A 22,127-nucleotide genomic window follows, 5' to 3' on the forward strand; every position below is an offset into this window, starting at 1 on the left:
GTAGTTCATTCGATGCAATATGCGAAGCCCACCCCTTCAACGCATAAAACGCCACGCGAGAGATTCAGATTCCATGTGCGACTCCTCCGCTGAGAACTTGAGCGGCTTCGAACCACCGGCGTGTGTTCATGCTCGTGTCCGTTTGCCGAGCGATCGTTGGTGTTGGTGTGCAGGGATTTGCATTAGCCCACCGACCAACAACCCCCCGCAAGACGTAAAGCTTTAATCGCTGACGGCAACGGTTTGATTTAGTATTCATCGAATCATCGAGCCATTCGCGCAGTCCTATCGTTTTGTGTTGTCGAAGCTCAACCGTACGCAGTTGTATCATTGAATGTAATTTTTTAAAACTCCAAAAGAGAGTAGTTTTCACTTGCAAAGCTTTGCAATCAAAACTGTTTTAATCCGAGCGCAATTGGCAGCGTGTGGTACGGTGGCTTTGGAACAGTTGTAACAACAGTGAGGGCGAGTGCTTGACATCGTACGGGTCGATGCTTTTTCGACCTCCTCCTCGTCGACAGTTGCGTTGCGGTGCTACCTTGGCGGCCAAATGTTAAGGAAAATTGTATTTTCATCCAGATTCTTAATTTGTAGGCAGTGCTGAAGAGTTGCAAATAATTGCCGACAGTGTAAAGTGTTATAGCATAGCAATTGAATTCCCCAATATCCTAAGGGAAACGATCAAATCGGCCCAAGTGATTCTGAACAGGTTTCTGTGTGAAATTGTGTGTGTTTGTTACTTAACCGAATAGGATTTTTTTTTGGGAGAAAAACTTATCAACAAAACAGCTAAATATGACGGGTAAGTGCTGCGTTCGCCTCTACGAACCTCGATCATCTGTTTCGAACAGGTTTTTCTGTGACGTCATCAGTTTAATGCGTGCCAGAACCAGCGCAAGAAAGGGAGACAAACTCGAACGGCTTGAGGAGGAAGTTGTTGCTCCAGTGAACTTGAGATCATATTTCTTCTCCCTCGTTGTCCCTCTCCTGGCTTAGACAGCCTCAAAACGAGAAGCATAAAATTCCTTCCGACAGGAAACAACTTAAGCACACGGCTACGCATTTTCGAAGATACATCAATTGCTGGAATGTGTGTTCCCAGCGTTGTTTTGTGGTTTTTCCACCACGATCCACACACACACACGCATAAGCGGAAGAAAGAAAAATCTGTCTGAAATGTGATTGCGGGCCTTTCGAAACGCAAGCAAGTCAGCGGCTATTTTTAGCATTCCAAACACGCCACGGGAGCCACACTTCTTTCTTCCTACACACACAACACACCAAGTCAAGGCGAAATGTGTGTTTTTTTTTTGTTTTGTTTCCTTCAACCCTTGCGTGTCCAGATGGTTCAATTTCTTCGGTCAAAAGATAATGAAGATATACCACACGCGGGTGTATCTTTGTGAAGATGTTATCTAAACCTTCTTCAAAGTGCAATACATTATCTGCCAACTATCTGCACATGCTAGGATTTACGGCCGGAAATTGAAACGATAACACCTTAAAAAAAGGGCCATTAAACGATCACCGATCGCCCACAGCCGAATGCTGCCTTTTCAATTAATGCAAATGGTGGCAAAGCGAAACACTGTATTGACGCTCGTGTGTGGGTGTGCGAGGGTTTTCATATGGAAGAGTCATTGTAGCATTATGTTCTCCAGCAAATGCCACCGTGCCACACTGTTTGGCAACTTCACCGGATGCAGGGGAGAGCAAAGGAATGTTTAAAAGTTCTTTATTCCAGTTGCTCGGGATCGGCGATGGCGTGAGATATGGGTTTGTGCGTTGAAGAAGAAGCAAATGCACTTATGCGTATTGATTTTTTTTTCTCGCAACGCGTAGCGGGCAAGTCCTTGAAGGTTTAACGAACATTTTATCTTGATTGCGAATTTCACCTTGAAAAGTGTTTATATTGCAATAGCCACATTTAGCTTTTATATCATCTATGTATATCTATATACATGAGTTTTTGTAAACCCCATTGAGCTAAATAAAATAAACATAATAACAATAATGATGATAAGCAATACGGCCTGGCCGTTCTTCTTGAATAAAATAAAATAATGATGATCATGTACATGATCTACATACAATGTTTTTAAATATATTAAAGTTTAAACTTGAAGAACAGTTGCATATAAATATTCGTTATTTATGCATTATGAGCCTAGATATATTGTGTCTTTCTAATATTTTAGTGTCTTTTTTTATACTCGGTGTAGATTAGCCCGTTAATCGTTTTGCCGCTGAGAAAGTCTCGGGCAACAAACTCGTTGCACTGTAGCAAGAGGAGTAGATTGCGATAACTGTTTACGATTTACGTTAAACTTGTAGTATTATGTAACTATATTGAATATCTAGTTGTTGTTTGATCAATATTGAATTAAGCTCATGGCAAGTTCAATAAACGAGTGACAATTTTAGAATCGAGTCGTAAAAAAAATTAGCACAACGGCCGAAGGGATAGTAGAAGTGTTTTGTATTGTGTAGTGCGTATTTTTTTTGTTGGACGCGAGTTGATTATTGACTATCAATTTATACATTCTCAGCCATACAGCGGCGGATCAAACGGTAGGCGGAGTAGGCGGTCGCCTAGGGCCTCGCCGTGTTGGGGGCCCCTAAAAATTTGTGTCGATTGTGCCATTTTTGAAAATTTTACAACAAAGTTAATTCATAGTAAAAAAACTAATTTACAAGGTAAAAAATTTATCAAAAATATCTTCCTTGGTTATATAAAACATTTGTTTCTATGTGATAAATTAAATGCAGAGAAGAATATCAACTTAGTGACTTTAAAGTATAAACGAAATTGTACCAGGACCAGGACACTAATTTTCCCGTTGGTCGAGAAAAATTTCTTCGAAAACTACCTGTTTCCGAATGAATAATACCAGGAGAGCATCCACGGAAGAGGAGACACCTAGTACAGCAAATTTGGTCGAAAACCGCCGAAAGGTATGCAATGTTAAAACACTAACTTTCCCGTTGGTGGTAGCTTGCATGCAAGTACGAAGTTGGACGCCATCTTGCGCGCCATCTTGCTGCAAGTTTCTTGCATGCACCAAACTTGCATTGCAAGTTGGTTGCAAGGTTAGTGTATAAACATTGCATACCTTACGGCGCATTGCGTTGCAAGTTGGTTGCAAAGTTAGTGTATAAACATTGCATACCTTACGGCGCAGTACCAGGAGCTACCTCTTCCGTGCATGCTCTCCTGGTACTTTAAATTCGGAAACTGGTAGTTTTCGAAGAAATTTTTCACGACCAACGGGAAAGTTAGTGTTTAAACATTGCATACCTTTCGGCGGTTTTCAAGCAAAATTGCTGTACTATGTGCTACCTCTTCCGTGGATGCTCTCCTGGTATCGGCAATCTGAAAACAGCTGGTTTTGTATGGAATTTCATACCAGCTAATGGAAAGTTTGAGCGAGATGAAAGATGCTTTCCGTTTCATCCATCTTCCGTACACTAGCGATCGCTCTCACGGGTTTGGTAGTATGCAATAGCAATAGTGATGGGCAAATTTATTCCACACTGCAGGTGTCACCTCTTGAAAAGCATGCTTTCCTGATTACGCAAATCTGAAAACAATTGTGTTGTTCATCGCCTAAATCTTCAACATGAGCGAAACAGGTTTCTAAGAAATTTCTCTGATTGTTTCCGTAAAGTAAACCGATTGAAAACTGTACCTTAGGCGAAAAATCGTAGCAGGCGCTGGACTAATCAGGAATTGTAAATGTACGTAAATCGTAGAAAATGTGATCCAAGTAGTGGCGTTATGGTTCTCCTTAGCGCATACAAACGTTTATATATATAGAGTAGCTTACTAGGCCCGTTTACAGGGCTACGCAACAGAACTCTGAGATGTACGCAAGGGAGTTTTCTTTCCGAGACTTTGCTGGTGTTGTTAAATCATGTTTGAAGTACATCTCCCTAACACCGAAAATGCCGTAGCAAAATTAAAGGCCCCGCTTTAAAAATTCCGCCCTGGGCCTCCAAGGGGATTGATCCTCCACTGCAGCCATAAGGTGTCTAGTTACTATTATAATACTTTAATTGTTGACTTGTTGGTCAACTATAATGACTTAAAATTGTTAGGCAAAAGGTTATTATGTTACTTATCTACTAAGATAAGTTATGAATTTTTAATGTATTGAGCTGCATTAGTTGCCAAAACTATGACCATTTTGCGTTGTTTTATGCATTTTATGGAAAATAAATTCCATATAGCTGTATTATATTTTAATGTTTTATGATGTTTGTACCAAAGAAAAGGTAACTTCTTCGTTTCGCCAGCGTGACACTACTTGCTATGAAGGAGATGTTTCATCTTACTCAATCATATTGAAAGGTATAATTACGCGCTGTCGGGTTTTAATTTCCAGAGCCATATCCAGAAGAAACATGTATAAGTCATGCATTAACTATGGTAGACTTGTTTGGCTAAAATTTATTCAAATTATTTTAAAACTTTTATTTATTTGCTGGCTTTACTTTTATGTCTTAAAAATGAAATTATTCTTATTCAAATACAAAACGGAAAATTCTCCAGCTTACCTTTCCATTGTTTAGCCTCATCCTAAATAACACACTTTTGTCCATATTCTTCCATAATACTGTCACGTTAGCTCCATGACTCTTTTGTTCTTGAAATTCCTCCACCGGTGCTGTACGGTTGGGAAAATCGTGAGTAGGAAAGACACGACACTTTCCACCACCCAGAAGGGCGCCCGTTTGTTCGCCCATTCAGCAAGTACTGAAGGTTCCCGCTTTTTTTTTTGTTTACTCTCTCCCGTCCCTCCCAAGACGGCGATATTTACTTTCGCATTTCCCTTTTGCAAGCCTGTGCAGTGAATGATCGTGTTTCATGTGCTTTATTTGCATGTTTTCACTGTTCACTGTTATGCGCAGCCGGCATTCTTTTCGTTAGCTTTGGCTACTACTGGCGGCTTGATGAAAACAGTCAGTCCCGCTCTAGCGATGATGGCGCTTGTAAAGAGTGTGAACACAAACTGTTGGGGAATGTTATGGGGTTTGGGTAGAGGGAGAAAATAAAATAGAAAATATCAGATCACAAAACTGTCGTGAATTCTTTCGTCGCGTCAGTCCCCTTCCTGTCACGATTACCCTCCGAAGAACTGAGGAACAAATGGTTAACACCGAATGTAATTAATCAAAAGCAAATACTGACGATAGCCTTACTGTTTAAAAGATAGACAGGCAGGGAGTAGTAGTAGTTCTCTAAATGCCCTTTTAAATAGCAATTAATTTCTTTTTGTTTGTCTGTGAAAGGTAATCTTAACTGTTGCTTTCGTGATGTGAATTTTATAATAATTTTGGTCAATTGTACTAAAAATAAGATGAATTAGTTTTCGTTGTTCTAAATAAAGCACTTTTCGCTAATATCGATTTTTTAGTACATATCTCAGTACTCGCATTACTTTTTGGTATAAAATAAATCAAAATAAATGGCCTTTAAAAATGTTCAAGAAATATAACCATTTTACTAGCCTCTTATGTCTATCACATGATGTCATGTGGATAGTGGCCTTCCAGCCATTAAAACATTCTCTCAAACTGTGTTGATTATTAATCTAACTGGTTTTGCGCATTATGACTAAGTTTGTGCCACGTCGATGGCTATCGGTGGAATTTGGCTTCCATAAATAATAAGCTAACATTACCATATAGCAACAAATCTTAGTTCGTTGGCTGGGCCCTCCTTATTGCCGTTGCTTGAACCGGACAACGATCTTTGGCCATCTTTCGTTATCGACATCCATCTACGGAATATCCGGCATGTTGTGGTTCAGGTGATGGTGATGGTCCACCACCTCGCTTAATGTTCTGTGCGTTCACTCTTAGCCGATCAGTTTTCTCGATATCGCATCGCGCGTAAATCCTCTGCTGACGGAGCGTCTCTTGAAGAAAATCCACCCAAAGTGGACAAGAGATAAAGGGGATTTGTTTATAAGGTCTCTATCTCGCGAAAAATCGAACTAAGAAGCTGTGAGAGAAATCAGACGATAGATGTTCAAGTCCCGAGAGCAGATTCCCATAAACCCCTTGGCAAGTTCTCGCGTGAAATACGGTCCGAATTAGCCGGTGTTTGTGCGATTCGAGGGTTGGTGTTTAGGGGTGTGGACGCGCTTTTGTGTTGCGCCACCTTCCAAGGTAAAATTTACGCACGCTAGTTCTACACGAGAAGTCGTAAAACAACATAAAACCGTGCTGGCTAGCGCTAAATCTGGCACGGCTGGATGTCGTCACCGGCGGCGGCTGTTAAACTGTTTAGACTCGCATCAACAGTGTGCAGACATTAAAACAAGCGTGATTTTTGTGACATATCGCCGATAGACGACTGGTTGTAACCTCTGTCTGATGTCCGCACCTTCAACCGGATCGTCTTCGGTGACGTCTATAGGGTGCATCCGATCGTACGCACTTGATGTGTCACTCGCGTCACGTCACATCACTCTCGCAACGCGCACATCGAAATGTGTCTAATGTTGCGTGATGCTGCAAAATCTGCTCTCGCTCCCATCTCCTCGGGCGAGTGTGTGTGTGTGTGGGTCAATGATGAGCGCGAGCGGCATCCGCCGCCAACCTGCACGATGGTAATGTAGTATCAGTGCAAACCTTTTGGCGATCGGTCGGTAGCAGTGAAGGCTCCCGCTATTTCGATCACCGCAGGTTGTTGCGTGGTAGCCATTTGTGCGCATCGTCCATGATCATTATTTGCACCTTGGACGTGACGTTTTGATTACTTTACTGAATATACTATCAGGTATTTCTGCTAGTAGACCGTGCCTTCACTTAGTGTGCTACCGGAACTCGTGGTCGTGTGTGCGAGTATCAGTAAAGCAGTGCTATCAAATCCAAACCAAAGATAACAAAACGGGTTTACAAAGTGTGCCGCAGTGTTGCTATATCAAAAGCGAGATAGTTAGTTTCATCTGGATAAAAGTCTGTGATAGTTGTGAAAACCCCAACTAGCGTCCATGGTCGTGCAATGTTTGTTGTGGTGATAATGTTGAAAATAGTAATTTGACAGTAGACACCATGTGCACCAGGTTTTCAGCAAATTACCCATCAGTGTGTAGTATAACCACGTCGCGCCACGTCTCGTAGGAGTATCTTTTTTCTCGAACATTAACAAACGAGTGTTTTTCTTCGCATACGAATCGCCAGTGAGATTTGGCTCGAAACGGGTTCTTGTGGCGAGTGGCTCAAAATCACGCAGAGAAGAGCATCAAAAGTTTGTGGGCAAATATTTTTAGTAGAAATAACGATTATAAGATCATGGTCGCGAGAGCGCTGGTGTTGAAATGCACACCCAAAAAAACAAACAAGTGAACCCACGAGAAGTAAAGATAGGACGGTTTGGTTTCTCCGTAGAAAATAGAACTCGCAGTTCGTTTGTTACTGGTTTTTTTCTTCAAGTCGTAAAAATATATTATTCCCTATCGAAAAGTAGCTTATTCTGTGATATGTTCAATGATGCGTGGTACCGCGCGGACGATCAACCGTAGAACAATATGGTGGTGCACCTTCTTATCTGTCATATCCCCGTTTAGTTGCCGACGGATTTGGGCATGCGTGTGCTGCCACGGTGTGCGTTCCTGTTGTGTGGGTCACGCAAACATTTGCCATCTGGTCAAGTGTGTTGGGGAAGATCACTGCCTGTATGCGTTCCTGGGGTTGTTTCTCCTTTGAATGTGTTCCTTCGAGACGATGTCTTTAGTGCTGGTGTGTCCTAGAAGGATTTGTTTATGTTTACGCTCGCGTGAACCCCGCATTCACCCGATCATTCATTCGATCGCGATCGCGCGATTTTTCGCACGAACATTTCGTCTACCGATCCGGGCCGTGCGTGTGCCGTGTACACTGCGAACGCAGTGCGCGGAGTAGATGATGCGCGTTCCTTCACCTAAACATTACTCAATGGCGCAAAGCCGCGCGCGAGGTGTGGTGCAGGTCTTGACCTTGGTCTCGTTCGTCGCGTGCTCGAGAAATCTCCCCGTTCCGAAGGGTACCACACGGTGGAATAATTGGTTTGAACGAAAGATGTTTCCGATCAGCGTTCTCTCTATGCTGGTGGGCAGGGAAATGGAAAATTTGTCCCGACTGCGCACGACCCATTGTGAGTCACAGTAAGTTGGAGCTATTTTTGAGCCAACAGTTTGTGAGCTAGCAATTGGAAATGGTGAAAAATGGGCCAGCTGAATATGGAGGAAGTTAACTTTGTTACACGAGTGTTGTACACGATCGTCTACAGGTTTCAGCTTTGTTCGCCAGTTTGGCTGTTCAATTAGGCAGTGATTGTTACACACAAATAGATGATCATTATGACGATCGTACGATGAAGAGTAAAAGAATCTCAAAGTTGTCTGCACATTTGCATAATACTTCGATCTTACCAGTTCAAAGATCCCATATGCTGCTTGTTGCGCACTTTTTCTTTGTTTCCATTTCCATCCAAATCGGCGTGGGTTTTCCGTCTGTTGGATCTAAAAATAATTCCGCGCAAAGGTGTGTTAAACGTACTTCTTACCGAGTGGAAGTAATTTCCACAGCTCGCGTACTCAGCTTTACGAGGTTTTGCGTAAGGGATTTTATTTTCGCCATTTTTAATGTCTGCCTAACGATCGGCTTAGAGTTGTACGATTCCAATAGTATTTTTAAACATATAAACTCAATACTCAATATTCCCTTCGTGTTTTAAATTGTGAAGAACTCCTCGTTAATCCAACATGTAGTTGTGCCCCAATGTCCCATTAGCAGCTCAATCAATTGCGGTCTGAAAGTGGCTGAGAACGCTTAAAGTCTTCCATGTTTTTTTTTATGACCAATACTGCTGTTAGCGCCTTTTTGCGTTGTGGATTTTCATTTCAGTTTCTTTTTGCGCTTGCATTCGAGAGATGTGCAATAATTATGGCGGTGACCGCGAGACCCCTCATGGTGTCATAAAAATGGCGCGATCAATAATGAAATTCAACCAGCGTAGAATTCCGCTTTGAGCTATCAGGGTGCGGTTGCTATTGCGTTTGGTTAGTTCTCTCTTCTCGTAACTACCATTTCTAGCTCACGATCACGTTGCACGACGACGAATAAGCTACTTTTCGGTGCATCATTGTGAAATATTAAATAGAATAGCGAGTAATACTTGTATACAGCAATGCCGATAGTGAAGAACCATTTGTGGACATTGCAAACATAAATAAATAAAAAACAAACAGTGGAACGATTAGACACTTAAACCTGCGAGACAGACAAATCGTATCAGAAATCGTAGTGTGCAATACAGCATGGCGTCTAAAATGTCTCGCAACACGCCAACGAAAGGAATGGTCGCGGGCCGGTCGGAAGGGTTCGAAGATTATTTGGGTGAGTGTGACATATGCGTACGCTTTTCGACGATTGCCCAATTTGTGCGCTTCCTCGCTGCAATGTGCAGCACACCCGTGGGCGGCACCAGGCGGAACCATTTTGAAAGTGTTATTTATAGTTTGTGTCCATTTGGAAATTAGCTTGGAAATGATGTCCTGCTATGAAGAAATGATGCTTGCCTAATAAACAGCGAAGATATCTCTCACCTGCGCTTTTCCATTCTATACACCATCAATCAAAAACCACCAACCAAAAGGTGCAACGCATCAACTGTTTTGTGACTTGCTCCACTTTCCCGCGCGCACTTTGCCACAAGTGACCGGGCACGTGCAGCCGCGTACTCCAGCAGCGATCCCCACCCTCCCATCAGCAGCAAGGGCATTGGGGCATCAATATTTTTGCATCTTGCCGAGCCCACCTCCGATGCGTATCAAATTGAACTGATGGCATCCCGTAACTGGGTCGTGATGGGTTTTAAATTGCACTCTCTGTCGATCGGGTTTTGATATTTATAGCGCGCAGCGACGCACGTTGTTGAGCTCCTTTACTAATGTGCAGCATCCAATTGACGGTATTGCCATTAAAGTGCAGCGCTGTGCAAAATTGTTCTTAAAAGCTACAATTGGTTGGTGTTGATTGTTCTACAATCTTTATCATTTTCCTTCTATTGGATTTATTCTTTTAGTTCTGTTCAAACTGAAAGCTTAGATATTGTGCAAAAAATATGGAAAGTTACGTGTGAATTTTTGTTTCTTTATTTACAAATGTTTAATTTAATCATTAATTATTCTTATTACAGAGTTGAACATGAAGTTTTTTTGGTTTTTACATTTATTTTACCAGAAGTTGTTCTGTTGAGTGTACAAATATGTTTCCAGCGCTATTTTACCAAAATTTTAATCAAAGTTGTAAAAAAAAAGAAAAAACAGTTTTTATTCTAAGGATTGTTACAACAAAAACACAACTTTTCCAAATTTCTAATAATTTTCCTTGGAACTCAAGGACAAATTTGTGATTCGCTTGACTAAACAGAAGCGTATTCCTTTAAGGGTGTTCTGCATCGATCAATACAAGTGGCAATCTCTTTGGTGCCAAATATAGAATTATCACATATCTTTGGAAAATAATTACTAAAGCAACATCATGGAAAATTCCTAGCCTTGATTAGTTCCATATTCTTCATTTTTCCGTCATATTTTATTTCATCATAAATTCTACCTTTTTCCTTATCGGCATATCAACCTCAACCTTTACATGAAGACCTTACATATTAAAAAAAATCAACAATTAGGCAATTGTGGTAATACTACCTCTATACGAATGTTGCAAAAATTGAATTGTTGCACTACCTTGATGATCTTTTTTTTCTTTTCGTTCAACCCGATCGATTCCTAATATGTCAATAAAAACAAACGTGTCAACACGCTATCGGTGCGCACATTTTCTTATCGACTAGCGTCAAGCGCCCTTCACACTCGCCATGAAGGAAATTCGAGAATAACAAAAAATAAGAACTTAACTCACCCAACCAGCAGCAACATGGAAGCGGTTGTGCTTACAAACACAAGTCAACGTAAGGGAAACAACGTCCGTAACAAACATTTTCATTAACAAAAACCTTCTTCCACGTGTAAAAAAAAACCGATCCACACCAGTCGCACTACCGTAGCCACCCTCAATGCCTCGGAGACATTCCGCAAAAGTTCGTCATCAGCGCTCGGTTGGTTGGGTCATCTTCCGTTTTGCGGTTTATCGTTGCGTTTGGAAGTGAAAAAAAGGGAAACGAAACCAACCCTTACCAGAACACCCAGCACACACAGCAGTAGTAATCGGACCGATTGTACAACTCCCCGTATCTATGTTGATTGTGTTGTGTTGGGTGAGAGACAACCGTATAGCGTTGTCGTTTTCTGTCGCTGGGTGTTTCTAAAAGGAGGCAACAAAAAAATACCGAGACAACCACGAACGGGAAGATCGCGTTCTGTGCGCGTTGCTGGTGAAGGTTTTCGCGATGCGCCAGTTGAGCTACGGTCGTCACCGCGGGAGCCTGGAATTCTGAAACAAACGCATTCCGACCACTTGGCTTGTAACTGGTCGCAGTGAAAGCCGGTGTCCCCCAGAGCCCGACCCAGTGTTTTCGCTTACTCATCAGCAAAACGTGTCACTGTACCGAAACACTCTCCTAATCGCACTCCAATGCGTGATCCAAAGATGGAAGAAATAACGTACGAAAGTGTGGAGGAAAACTGTCAAGATTTTCTCGGTATGTCTTGGAAAAGGGGAACACAGTGTCCGATACGATTGATCTGATCCGAACGGGGAAAAAAAACACCCGTGTGACTGGAACTTGATTTCAAATGCTCCAGTTTTACTTTTTCTGCATTATTTATTCCACCTTTCTGTTTTCAATTTTCTAATACCCTTTCTTTTCCCTCACATTTTCCAGACGCACTACTTGCCGACCTTCAGAACACGGTTCCCGGCCACAATCAGCAGCAGCAGCATGGCGGTGGTGGAGGCGGTTCATCTGTTCCCGGATATGGTAGTCTGAATGGGGTCCGGAACAAGCAACAGACCAGTCCCATTCCGGTAGGTAGTAACTGCTGCCGCACGACCGGGGTGCGATAAGCGTCATAACCTAGGGAAAAAAGAGAAAAAAGCATTTAACGTTTGAAGGTGGTTCATTGAGTGTGATGCTCCCGTTAATCGGCGTCAGGCGACGTTTGGTGCTCACTTCGTTGAACGTGTGGTGCCCAAGTGCATGTTCGCGACAAACAAACACTGCAAACGATGCAATTCTCGAATGCGCGCGCATGACGAAAGAGGAGATCCCGCATCCAGCAGTCCCCGCCCTCACACACCGACGTCGGCTCGGTGCAGTTGCAGCAAATGTTTCTTATGGCGAACGCCCCTGAGACTCGCTCAGTCACATTCGGCTGGTCTCTTTCTCCCTGGCCGCTCAGTCGGCTTGTGTGTGAGTCAACTGCAACGGAAAAAGTGTGCGTGGTGCAACGTGCATGAATGGATGTATGTACAGCTTGGTGCTGTGCTCGGTCTCTTTGAAACGTGCGCTCCTGGTACCGGACTTACATCGAGTCAGCAATAGTGGTCGATTGAAAGTAGCAAGCAATATAACAAACCCGTTACACACATGGACCCAGAAACCTTCCGCGCGTGGTGTAAAAGGCAGTGGTGGACAGTGAATTTGCGCATTGCGTTTTTTTGGTATGAAGATGCGCGGTTAATTGGCGACTTCAATGACTCTTTAATGATTTGATACCATTTCAGAATACAATCATTTTAGAATATCTGAGCCCAAATTTTGAAGTAATATCTACAAGAATTGATTTTTGGTTCAGTAAAATGTATTCGCTTGTTATGTTAAGACATTGTAGCAGATTGATAAACATATTTAAACGCGAACTAGTGCAATGCCGCTGTCTGCCGCTCTGTTGATAAAGAGCGCAAAGATAAGTGATAAATTATATGCAATGAAAACTTCCACGAAACGGTGTTACTTGTAGTTGAGTGAATCACCCCAGTTGCCTTCTCAGTAGCTGAGATAATTAGCGAAGTAGAACATTCCGTCTAGACGACGTGTGCACGTGCCTTAACACCAAAGACACTTGCCAATATTTGTGTGTTTGCCTCACAGTGAACACATTTCGTTGAAAACGAGCTCAAAAGAAACGAAAAAAAGATGGGAAATGAATGACAGACATTTGCAAAGTTTCGTGTACGTACGATGGATGGAGCTGTGGTGAATAAATCTGTCACCGAATGACGCGGCGGGACAGCTTGGATGTGTTCCAATGGCGTCTCTTTCGCTTTGAAGAAACCGCCCAATTAATTGATTTTATCTTTCGCACCGTAGTTTTGGGTTGAGATGTGTCTATTAAGCGAACCACCATTGAATAATGTGATCTTTTCTGACTCTATCATTTACAGCAAACATATCAAAACACATCATCCAAAACGGTGACTGAAACGCGCGCCACAAACGGTTACAATGGCTCGCTACCTAGGTCGACGACACCGCACAACTCCTTGCCACGATCAAGCACACCGCAGAAGTTGCAAACCTCCGCTTCCGGCAACCTTTCCGAACTGGACTCACTGCTGCAGGATTTGAGCAGCGCTCGATACGGCAATGTCGTCGAAAAACGTAAGCTCTCAGCTGTCCGCTTTTCCATTCCTTTCCTCTGGTCCACTAATTGATTGTTTCTAATTGCAGAACCCAACAACGCCATCGTCACTAGTCCATCTCCGTATGCCATTAATGATAGCATTAAGCGACCATCGGTAGACAGCTTGCTGGAGGAGCTAAGCAATGCGCACTCAAACCCAATCTATGCGGTTCCCCACGGGTGAGTGGATTCGATGTGACGCATGTCGTCTGGGTTTAAAGCATAAATGCACATTCAGTGTCACTAACCGGAACGGTTCTACATTTACCTGTCATTTTAGGAATCAAAATGTAAACCAACCGGGTCGGCAAGTCACGATAACGGTTCGTGAAACGACCACAGAAAAGCTTACCGGGACACCAAGTGCTCAGTATCAAAATCAGAGTAAGTAGAGTTGGTATATCAGAAAGCTATGAGTGTTTTTTTTTGTAGAATTAAGAAAGTTGTCACTCAATTAACAATATTATAAATATCTCTAAATGTAAATTAAAATTATCTAGGCATAGAGAGATACTATTAAATCCTCGATTTATATAATTCTAGAGAGAGATACTTGACTACAAAGAGAATCTTGCATATCTTGTCTATAGTAAAATTTATTAAATAACAATTGTAACACGATTGTTAGACTTCACTGATAAATGCGCATATCCGCATCAAGCATATCCTACGAAGGTAAAGCTAAAATTGCTTACTAAAAATAGTCCAGAAGACTTGATACTTGAAAGTTAATTGTAAAATTAGTTGTTGTTTGAATTATCCCAATTTATCCTAACACACGAATTATCCTAACACACGAATTGTTTACATACATAGGTTATGTTAGTGAGGATCAGGACAACATGTTTCGTATGTTATAATGCATTTTAATGTTTCTTTAAACGATTAATTTACACTGTAATTCGTCTGTAAAATTGCATCGCTCACGTATAACGCAACTTAACGAAACATTTGTAAACGCCTGGAACGTATGCAATCCTCATAGCACGATACACGTGTTCGTACAACTTGTCGTTGCCAATGAATTTAATTTCTCTCCATTTCTGTCGTTTTGTCTCTTCTCTCTCTCGTTCAGTGTACCAACAACAGCTGGCCCAGAACGAATCGCACACTTCGTCGGCCACGAAGGAATTGGATGATCTGATGGCGTCACTGTCGGATTTCAAGGTAAATTGTGTTGCGCTTTGTTTATGCTTCATTTTCTTTGCCTCCCGCGTGCGCCGGGACAAATTTGTAAAGTGGTTCAAGCAGAAAAAAAATTTGCACACATCCAAATGGCATTCGACGGGAGGCATATGACGGGTGGATGGTTCTGCCCCTTATTGCTTTGCCATGTTTTATCAAGCCGAAAGTGGGAGGCAGTTTTTCATCACGCTATGATTAATTATACCAATTGGAAGTGTGGTGTCTTTTGTGGGTTGAACACACAGTTGCACCCGAATGCGTGGCGAATATCTGTCGAGGGTTTGTAGTTGAATGAGTCGCGTTCCATCTTTGCATTCAGGTAGATTTACAAAAGGCGCACACATTAGACCCACGGTCAAGTTCAGTGGGCGGGTGTGCTAAAACACCATGCGCCTCCATGTAGTGACAGTTTTATGACAGTTGCCTGTCGACGGTTTCAGCTCTATGAATTCGTTACATTCGTCGAGTTGGGACGGAAATTCCAACCACAAATTTCACCTGTTAATCTGTGCCTCGGTTCATTAGCAAAACTGTTGCGGCCCGCCGGTTACCGGAACGGAAGTGTGCAGGGTTAGTCCACGAACAATTTTTTCAGTAAATAAAACCGCCCTTTGGCGGCAGTTGTACTTGACGTTTGATATTTGACATCATTTTGTGATGGTGTCCCTGTTCGTAAAACAGTTCGATGGTTAGGACTTGCTGCCAAAAATGCGCTCAACCACTTAATCTTACCATGGTTCGGTTCGCTCCAATCAGCGCTTGTGAATGGTATTCATTCGAACGTACCATTTGGGGATACCATGATTGATTCGGCATATTGTAATTAAAAAATTAGCTTCAATTGACCCACTCGACATTTTCTTACTTCTTACGATATCTACAAATTAACGTTAATTTTCGTGGGTGTTTCATACACCCTTTGTAATTTCTCATGATTTTAATTAGATGCACCTCACATTAATGTTTCGAGCAGTCGGTTTCGATATGAAATGGATTCTTTTGGCATACTCGACGGCCATTTCAAATATAACTCCTCAAAAACCGTTGCATTAGCGATAAATTATTGTTTCTAATTTTAACGTGTCTTCCGTTCCCCACACGAAGCACGTAAACGTTCGTTGTATAGAACTGTGACTTGTTCGTGCGAGGAATCCCGTAAGACTGTATTTTGCGAAAGCGCTACCACCGTGGAAAGTTTACCCGTTGTCGTTTAGTTCGCCAGATGATGTGCGGTCATAATTATTTTTGATCTATTTACATTCGTGCTGCCCTGTGGTCCCTGTGCTGCCCCGCAAAAAAGGCGCGCGGTAAGAATAGACCCCGACCATGAATGGTAGAATAGGGTGCTTGGGAAGAAGGTCACGATCGATCGGAGGATCAGAGAGAACGATGGGTGCGGATGGGACTGTACTGTATGTGTGTGGTTTCTCCCAAACGCAAAACGACAAATCCACTGCCAAGTAGTGTTTTGTTAGCCACATCTGTTTGTGAGACGAAATTTATCACGATCACTGACCGTTGCTAACTTGACGTTAATGATTGCACTAAATGTCGGCGATGGTGAAGGGTGTTGTCAGTGTAGTTGTCGGTTTCGATAAAATAGGCAAATATGCTTTCTGCACACAAGTGAATGGAGCGTGCGACGATCGACTTGCAGAGGTTTGTTTATAATGAACTGTTTCGCGAAGCATTTTATTGTTCCTTTAGAACGACTTTTGTTTGACAGTTGGCTAACACGAGCGAAGATGAAGGATGATTACAGTGTTTCGTTCGCAGATACATTGGCATTTACTTCACAACATATTATTGATGATTGTCGGAAAATTTGAAGAATAAAATATGTGCGCTGGTACGCAAGACAAATATTTACAAACTCAATTAAATTTTGTAAGTGTAATTTCCATCTTTTTTTTTTCTTTGGCTTATGTAAACACAAAGAAAACTAATCTTCATCAAGGAGGATGCAACATCTTTGGCCTTAATCTCTCCATCTTTTGAGGATATTCTCATGCATGAAATATGTTGTACACTTGGAAGCGATAGTATATTCGCAATAAATAATGATTTGACATTATTGCGTAGAGTTCGCATTCCCTTAAGTTCAATGAGCTACGTCTTGCGTTTGTGCTTCTCTAATTCACGAGATGAACGTGCCCCGTTTCCATAAATTCTTTCTAGTCAGCCTTCAAACGGGCACGATTCCACATCACTAGTCTCAAAATATATCCTCCAGCGCTGTTCCGTGTTGTTTTTTTTTTACTTATCCACAACCCCTTCTTGTTGCGTTGGTCATTTCCGCGCGAACGAAACGCAAACGAAAACATATTTTCATACTACTATCGAATATAAATAAATCATTCCCGCTTAGGGAGGGCCCAGCTGAACAGAGTTCCCATTTTCCTAGTAAATATCTGCCACACATTTTAATGGCTGAGGAAAATAATTTCGCAGCAGTCGTTGCTTTTATAAACCATTTGTACTTGAGCCGAATTGCATCAGCAAGCGTGTGCATCTAAATTTGAACTAATTTTGAGTAGGCACGTTTTCTGTGATTAATTTTCAATCAAACTGGTGGAAAATTCATGTGAAAAAATAGCAACACTACACAAATTCTTACAGTATGCTAAGGATTTTTTGAAACGTAAACAAACAACCTGATCAAGAGCCGCTATACGCTGCCCACATGACAGTATGACAACATTTGGTTGAGGGATGAAAAATCATTGAATAAATGTGAAACCTTGACGGAAAACCGGAACCGAAACGTAGAACGAACCCCGCACAACCTCGAACTTGCGTGTGGACATCTTAATAGACATCAATTGAAATGGATCCGATATATCATTTGTAGTTTGTAAATCTGTCTCTTAAAGCAGCGCCACAGCTCTCCTACGGTGTGTCGGTTAGCCTAGTCACACACCGCATGCAGAAACAGGCAAAAGAATGAATTCACCGCGGTCGTCCGTGTGTGCTGTCATCGTTTAGATACTCATTTATTATAGCCGTTTGTTTGGCCGTGTTTTATGTGTCTTTCTTCTCGGTTTTCCAAGTCTTGCAACGAAAGCGTACCACTGCACACATTAATTAGCAGGAGCAATATGTGCACACGGGATCGGCAGACTCGCGCCGTCCTTTCGCTGTGGTCTAATTCACGTGGATGTAATATTAATTTTATTAACCATGCCATCATTATAGCTGACGGGATGAATTGTGTTTAGCGGAAAACACCTAAAAGAAAATTGTTCTTAAAAAACAATCCATGTGTAGTAGTTTAAGAATAACATTTTATTTTTAATTTATAACTTCGAATTAATTAATTTCTTATTTTAGACTTTCAGACCATTGTCTTAACTAGTTTCCCTCCACACAACATTTCAACAATGTTTCAAACTGATTTACGCCACCACTCTATACCGTTTTAGCCATCATCTCGGCAAACGAATCGGCAAACGCGCAGCACGCAGCTAATTATTACGACTATTAAATTAAATATGTCAACAATCTCGCGCGAAAGAGTCGCGAAAGTTAAATAGTTGACCATCGCACACGGCTAGTGTCACGCGCATAAACTAGTTCTGGCTTCTTGCAATTTCGAAAACCAACCGTAACGTCCGCAGGTGACGCCTTGTTGAAATGTGAAATGATTCGCCACAAGGCGGGGTCGGTTCGTTCGTTGGTAAGACACACACAAGTGCGAGATTCTAAAATTCTAAAGATGTCTAAAGGTGTAGCACGATCCGCCGTTTCCTTCCATACTGCATTTGTGTGAGACCTTCTGTTTGAAACGTTTCCTCTCGACGTATGATGTCATGCGTCACACTTCGGTGGCATTGTAAGTTCGGTATTGTTCTTTCCGACCTGCGATACGTACACAATGCGTCCGAGCACGTGGCGGCAATCCAGTGCCAACAGTACCACCCACTACCTCACGCAAAGAAAGTGCGATCGTACGGGTCGGAAACAATTGTTGTTTGGCATGCAATCCGGCGGGTGGCCCCCTTTTTCGGTTGGATTGTTCAACCCGTTTAAGGAACCACACAGGAATCACACGGAATCACCGTGTGCGCGTTTATCCTTTTTCCCTGCTTGAAGGGCGATTGTGCAATCGATTAAACCCGCGCTACCTTTACCTAAACCCGGATAACTGCAAGCGCTTGCAACACTGTTGGGGTGATCGATTTGTTTCTGCTCTGGCCGTACGACCCTGAAACGATTGTGGCCGCTTGTAAGACGAAAAAGGGCCACTAAGTACCTTCGTAAACAAGAGTTTTTAGCGAATACGTGCCCGTGCGGAACAAGCTTTAGTGCGAATCGATAAATGCAATGCAATCATGATGATGATGATGATGATGATGATGATACGGAGCCGCACCGACGGGAGTATCATTTTGCGCATCGTCTTCGCTTGATTAACGACACGTTTTTCGAGTGGGCCGGTCGGTGTTGTGTGGCGGCACGTTGTCTCATTGTGACAGGGTCAAAACTGCGGTTAGTTCGATGGAGGATAGGTTTGTCTGTCTATCGGATCAATCCCCCTATTTAAACCCTTGGGGAAGGTTAATAATGGTTCTGTGCGAGAAATTTAACGCATTTTAAAATGGATTTCAATATTTATCTTCGCTTAAAATTTGGAACTTAAAGTAATTGATCTTCCACACATTTCTTTCTGCTATCGTATGTAGCCGTTTTTCTCTAACGTTTCTTCGTTTTTCTAAAATCATTCTTCGGTGCATTCTTTCATGTTAATTTTTGTTGCTAAAAACTCGAGGTTTTTCATCAAAACGGTGTCAATTTTTCATTTTTTATTAATGTCATAAAACCGTACGTACGATGATAGGAAATTCAATGGAAATTCATGATATAATATAGATTTTTTCCTAACTGCTAAAAATACTCAATAAAGGTAAAAAAATGTTTTTTAAGCGAAATTCAATTGTATCGCATCGTCTTACATAGTAAAGTTTTATAAATTGTACATAAATTTCTACCTCACACGTGTTAGATCATCCCGTACGGTGACACTCGCGGTGTTCCGTAATGTGCGTAAAGGTGCAAGTGCACTGTAAATTACTACATTTTGCGCATCAAAAACAACTGACCAACCACGCCCGTGGCGGCTCGCGTGAATGCAAATCGACCAACGAGCGATAGAGAGCATCCGTCATACGATACGTATGAAATGGCTTTTATATGACACAATTTATAGACGGGACTCGATGGTGTGTTCAATGACTCATCGGCGCTGTATTTCGCTCAGTACTTTTAGCCGTTTTGTTTCGATCAATTAGCAAAAAAAGGGTGTGTTGCTTAAAGCAAAAAAGATAAATTTGTTTGATAAGATGTGTTTTGTGCATGGAAATTAATCATTAAGCGATTAGAGCCTGAGTTTATAGATGATAAATACCACGAAAAATGTCAAAATTGGGATTAAAATGAGATGAGAAACGCTTAATGTTTTTTTTTTCTCTCATCCAAATTATTATGTTGATCGCAATGACCGTAAACGCTTGAGCGAACCACCTACAAAATCTTCCTAACATGGTCGAATGGGTCAATAGGATTGAATTTTTCGTAGATGCCACAACCGTTGTAGTGCAGAATGAGGACCCTCAACCGACATCAATCATTTTTGGACGACTGGTATGTGCCACCGGGACTACTGCTCCCTAACTCTAGTCTAGAGAGTCTGGAGTCTAGAGGCGAATGGTTTCCAAATTATTTGATCACCATAAAAGAACATGGTTGATCTGGTCTGCTTCGACGCCAACGCAACGCTTCTCTTGCTCTCTCTTGCAATTCTATTGATGGATGGTACGAAATCGATCATCAGATATTTTGTTGTTGCCTCTAGACGACGCTATTATGGACTAAATCCTATGTCTGTTTTTGAGAGGTTTTTTAAAGAGTTTAAGGTAGAAAAAATGAGCTATTGCTTTTACTGGATCTCGGTATAATTAATGACACATCGTTAAGATCATCTGAATATCTGGATTAAGTTACAATTTCACCTGACGCTTAACGTGTCTAAAGCGTTACAAATCCAAACGGTTCACCGCCATTTTCTCCTAAAAGCGTTCAATTGGAACTATAAAATCCAACTGCAAAATCGGATGTCTGTTTTTCAATTTTCAGCAATAATAGCACGCCAAACATTCCGAAATCATCGAACCCCAAATCGTCTCAAAATCGCTGATGAATGAGCGTTACTTTCCACCCTCGTTAAACGATGCTAATACACCCACAGTTCCCGTGGTGCAAACGTACTGAGTTTTTCGTGTTGTTTGTAGTGTATTTTCCGACATTTGAGACCATCCCCGCCCTTCGGAAACGCTACGTTTGCGTAGTAGCGCAAACCGCGTCACACACAACTACACCGAAGGCGGCTTGTTTGCGGCCCGCCCGAGCACACGTTTCGGATCTCGGTCTCGTTTGGTGCGGCTGCTGCACACGGCGCGTTACCAGCTTTTTTTTTCTCTCTCCCGGCTACCCATGGCCAAAACCCGAACCCGGGTTTCGATCTGAGTGCAAAAGATATCTTGGTTGATGAAAAACGGAGGCAAAAATTGTTGGCAACAATGTCACTTTCAGATTTTGGATTATTATTTTTTTTTTTTTTGGAGAATAGTTAACAAAGCCAACCCTAAATAGAAATAATCAAAATTTACATAGATGCGATTTTACATTTAAAAAAAAACATATATCTTGACGAAAATGCCATTAAACTATTCCTGTGGCGTTGTTATTAGTGATTGATCGAATCAGATCTCAGCTTCCAATAAAAAAAAACAGAATGGAAACCCCTGCTGTGACCGGCCACCATCACCGGATCGCTCTAAATGTGACAATTTACCGAAGGATTTTCGGTTTTGCGGAGTTTTCGATTTTTGAACCGTTGCTTTTTAAAAATAGGACACCTTCGTCAGCACCATTCTAAATAAAGCGTTGTGTTGTTAAATCATTTTTTGTTATGGTTTCCATACGGGCGGCCTACGGGTGGTACAGAAGCGCAGGCCAACTGCATTGATATGGACCCTTTTCACTGGGGTGTAAACTGTAATCATCAACAAACAGACACATCAAATGAGCATCATTTACGGCTGTCTTATCATTTAAATTGCTTGCTTGCTGCATGTGCAACAAACATTCGCTCCAGTGGTGTTCGATGCGAACTTGCTGCACACGATCGCGATCGCGGCGCTTGATATTATCATCTGCGGTCTTAGTTCGGTATGATAACCGGTAAGGTTTATTGAGTTCCACTTCCTATCCCTGCATTGACACCACCGATGCTGACGTAAGCATCGTCAATCGTCTTGGGGCGCGCGTGCCCATCAACTAAACGACCCCAGCGGAATTATAGTTCAA

At 42.0% G+C, this 22,127-nt stretch overlaps 1 protein-coding gene across 5 annotated transcripts in view; it reads left to right on the forward strand.

Moving 5' to 3' along the window:
* Positions 1–22,127, forward strand: part of LOC128304474 (leupaxin) — a 56,744-nt gene that overhangs the window by 26,244 nt on the left and 8,373 nt on the right. For 3 of the 5 annotated variants that reach the window (XM_053041668.1, XM_053041665.1, XM_053041669.1), the window contains exons 2-6: positions 11,837–11,979; positions 13,339–13,555; positions 13,625–13,757; positions 13,858–13,961; positions 14,653–14,744. In XM_053041668.1, the coding sequence (XP_052897628.1) occupies positions 11,837–11,979; positions 13,339–13,555; positions 13,625–13,757; positions 13,858–13,961; positions 14,653–14,744 (689 nt within the window). Of the gene's footprint in view, positions 1–9,176; positions 9,388–11,417; positions 11,654–11,836; positions 11,980–13,338; positions 13,556–13,624; positions 13,758–13,857; positions 13,962–14,652; positions 14,745–22,127 lie in introns of those variants that run through there. The other 2 variants (XM_053041666.1, XM_053041667.1) reach the window with 2 other exon arrangements.

Source organism: Anopheles moucheti, chromosome 3 (genome assembly GCF_943734755.1).
Source record: "Anopheles moucheti chromosome 3, idAnoMoucSN_F20_07, whole genome shotgun sequence".
In the NCBI taxonomy this organism is placed as follows: Eukaryota; Metazoa; Arthropoda; class Insecta; order Diptera; family Culicidae; genus Anopheles; species Anopheles moucheti.